At 38.0% G+C, this 1,845-nt stretch overlaps 1 protein-coding gene across 1 annotated transcript in view; it reads left to right on the top strand.

The window, feature by feature from the left end:
* The window catches only part of LOC107655945 (rap guanine nucleotide exchange factor 2-like), a 48,110-nt gene that overhangs the window by 28,152 nt on the left and 18,113 nt on the right, over positions 1–1,845 (top strand). Inside the window, exons 4-7 of the mRNA XM_016443582.1 lie at positions 776–859; positions 949–1,024; positions 1,108–1,275; positions 1,730–1,747. Of these exons, the coding sequence (XP_016299068.1) occupies positions 776–859; positions 949–1,024; positions 1,108–1,275; positions 1,730–1,747 (346 nt within the window). The remainder of the gene's footprint in view (positions 1–775; positions 860–948; positions 1,025–1,107; positions 1,276–1,729; positions 1,748–1,845) is intronic.

Below are 1,845 nucleotides of genomic sequence, written 5' to 3' on the forward strand. Positions count from 1 at the left end.
GCGGGGAGCAACAGCTCATTTGCATTTAAAGAGACAGGCCCGAAAAACAGCGTGTTTCTGCTTCCACTCAAAATAGGCATTTTCAAAATGATATAATAAATGATCTGTGGAGTATTTTGAGCTGAAACTTCACAGACACATTCTGGGGACACCAGAGACTTATATTACATATTGTAAAAAGGGACATAATATGTCTCCTTTAACACATTTATGCTAATTTGTAGGGGTCTAACAGTACACATATTTTAAATTTTCCCATCAATTTATAAAATGATACACTGTTGCAAACACGTCTAAAAAATAACAGAGGACGTAGAGTGAGCTGATGTGGGAAAAGTGCGCAATGTAGGTTGTCCTAAATATGAGACATGCTTTAAAGTGTTACACCCGTACTATTTTCTTCTGTATTCTTTCTAAAACAACTTTTTGATATTGCATCCACACACATAACATTAAAAAAAGTTTGTGGTTGGTCACTTTAAATGCTGGTCAGATGGACTCTTACTGTCTAATTGGATGGTTCTGCAGCAAGACCTAATTCAAATAGTTAAAAGTCTGGCTATGCGAGGCTAGCAAACCACTGGTGCCCCTTTGCTCTGGAAACTACTGCATTCGCCCACATTTGCATGATTCATTACATTTGTTTCCTTTGCCCAAAGTGGCAAGTGTGTTGTTAGGTCACTGCTCCACCCGGAATATAATAGTAAGAATGGACTAAAATAGAAGCATTGTGTCTTTGTGGGTAATGTTGTAATATATGTCTTGTGTGTTCTAGTCCTGATGACATTGGGACCTGCTGGTATATCCTCCTCTCTGGCTCAGTCTTTATAAAGGAGTCCATGTTTCTTCCCCGCAGCAGGTATGAGGGTTTGTTTGAGTTTGGTTTGCCCCATTCTTTCCTGTGTGTCCTGTTCAATGTTTTGTGTGATGTATGCTGTTTTATTTCAGTTTTGGTAAACGTTCTGCGGGTAGTTTGCGTCGTGGTTGTGAGTGTATCGTCCTTGAGGCTTCAGAAATGATTGTGGTGAGTTACATAGGCCTGTAAATGTGCAATAAGCCAGTATCAGTTTGATGGGGATACAGTTAACCACTCTTTGTCTCTGCCAGGTGGACTACATGGATGACAATGATGAGTATTTCCAAAGACAAGCATCTCATCGGCAGTCCAGAAGAAGATTCCGCAAGATAAACCAGTGCGGAGAGCGACAGACTATAATTGATACGGTTGATCATTTTCCAGTCAGCAAGCCCCCTCTGCCACCAGGATACCACTCGGTCCGTTCACACATATATACAGTTTTAAATCTGCCCTTTTGATCACATTATGATTATACAAATAGTTGCAACTGTTAAAAGTGCAGTCACATTAGCAAAATTTCTTAGGCAAAGCCCCTCACTTAGAGGCAGCTTTCTGTTGGTCAGTGCAGTGAATTGTGTGACCATCTTGAACCAGTTGCGAAATAAGCATGAGGAAATCTTTCACTCAGTCGCATATTAGATTCCTATTAAAGTGACTCTTATGAAAATTTCCCAAACATTGTTAATTGTGACTGCACCATAGCACTTTAATACATATTATTTGATTTTAATGTAAGTGTGTGCATCTTAACACAAAATAGAGCTTATTAATCAGCATAAAAAAAACTTATATGTAATGTGTCACTTTATTTGTCCTCAAATTAACATATGGAATGCATATTAATTTTTTTTAAATTTTGTCTTGCTGCAGGAATGCTCAAAATCCCAGGTAATTTACCTTTTAATACTATCGAATATCTTCAAAGCTGTTTTGTGTGTGTGTGTGTGTGTGTGTGTGTGTGTGTTTTTTTTTTTTTTTTTAAAATG

Source organism: Sinocyclocheilus anshuiensis, unplaced genomic scaffold (assembly GCF_001515605.1).
Source record: "Sinocyclocheilus anshuiensis isolate Anshui unplaced genomic scaffold, SAMN03320099.WGS_v1.1 scaffold85, whole genome shotgun sequence".
Taxonomy (NCBI): domain Eukaryota; kingdom Metazoa; phylum Chordata; class Actinopteri; order Cypriniformes; family Cyprinidae; genus Sinocyclocheilus; species Sinocyclocheilus anshuiensis.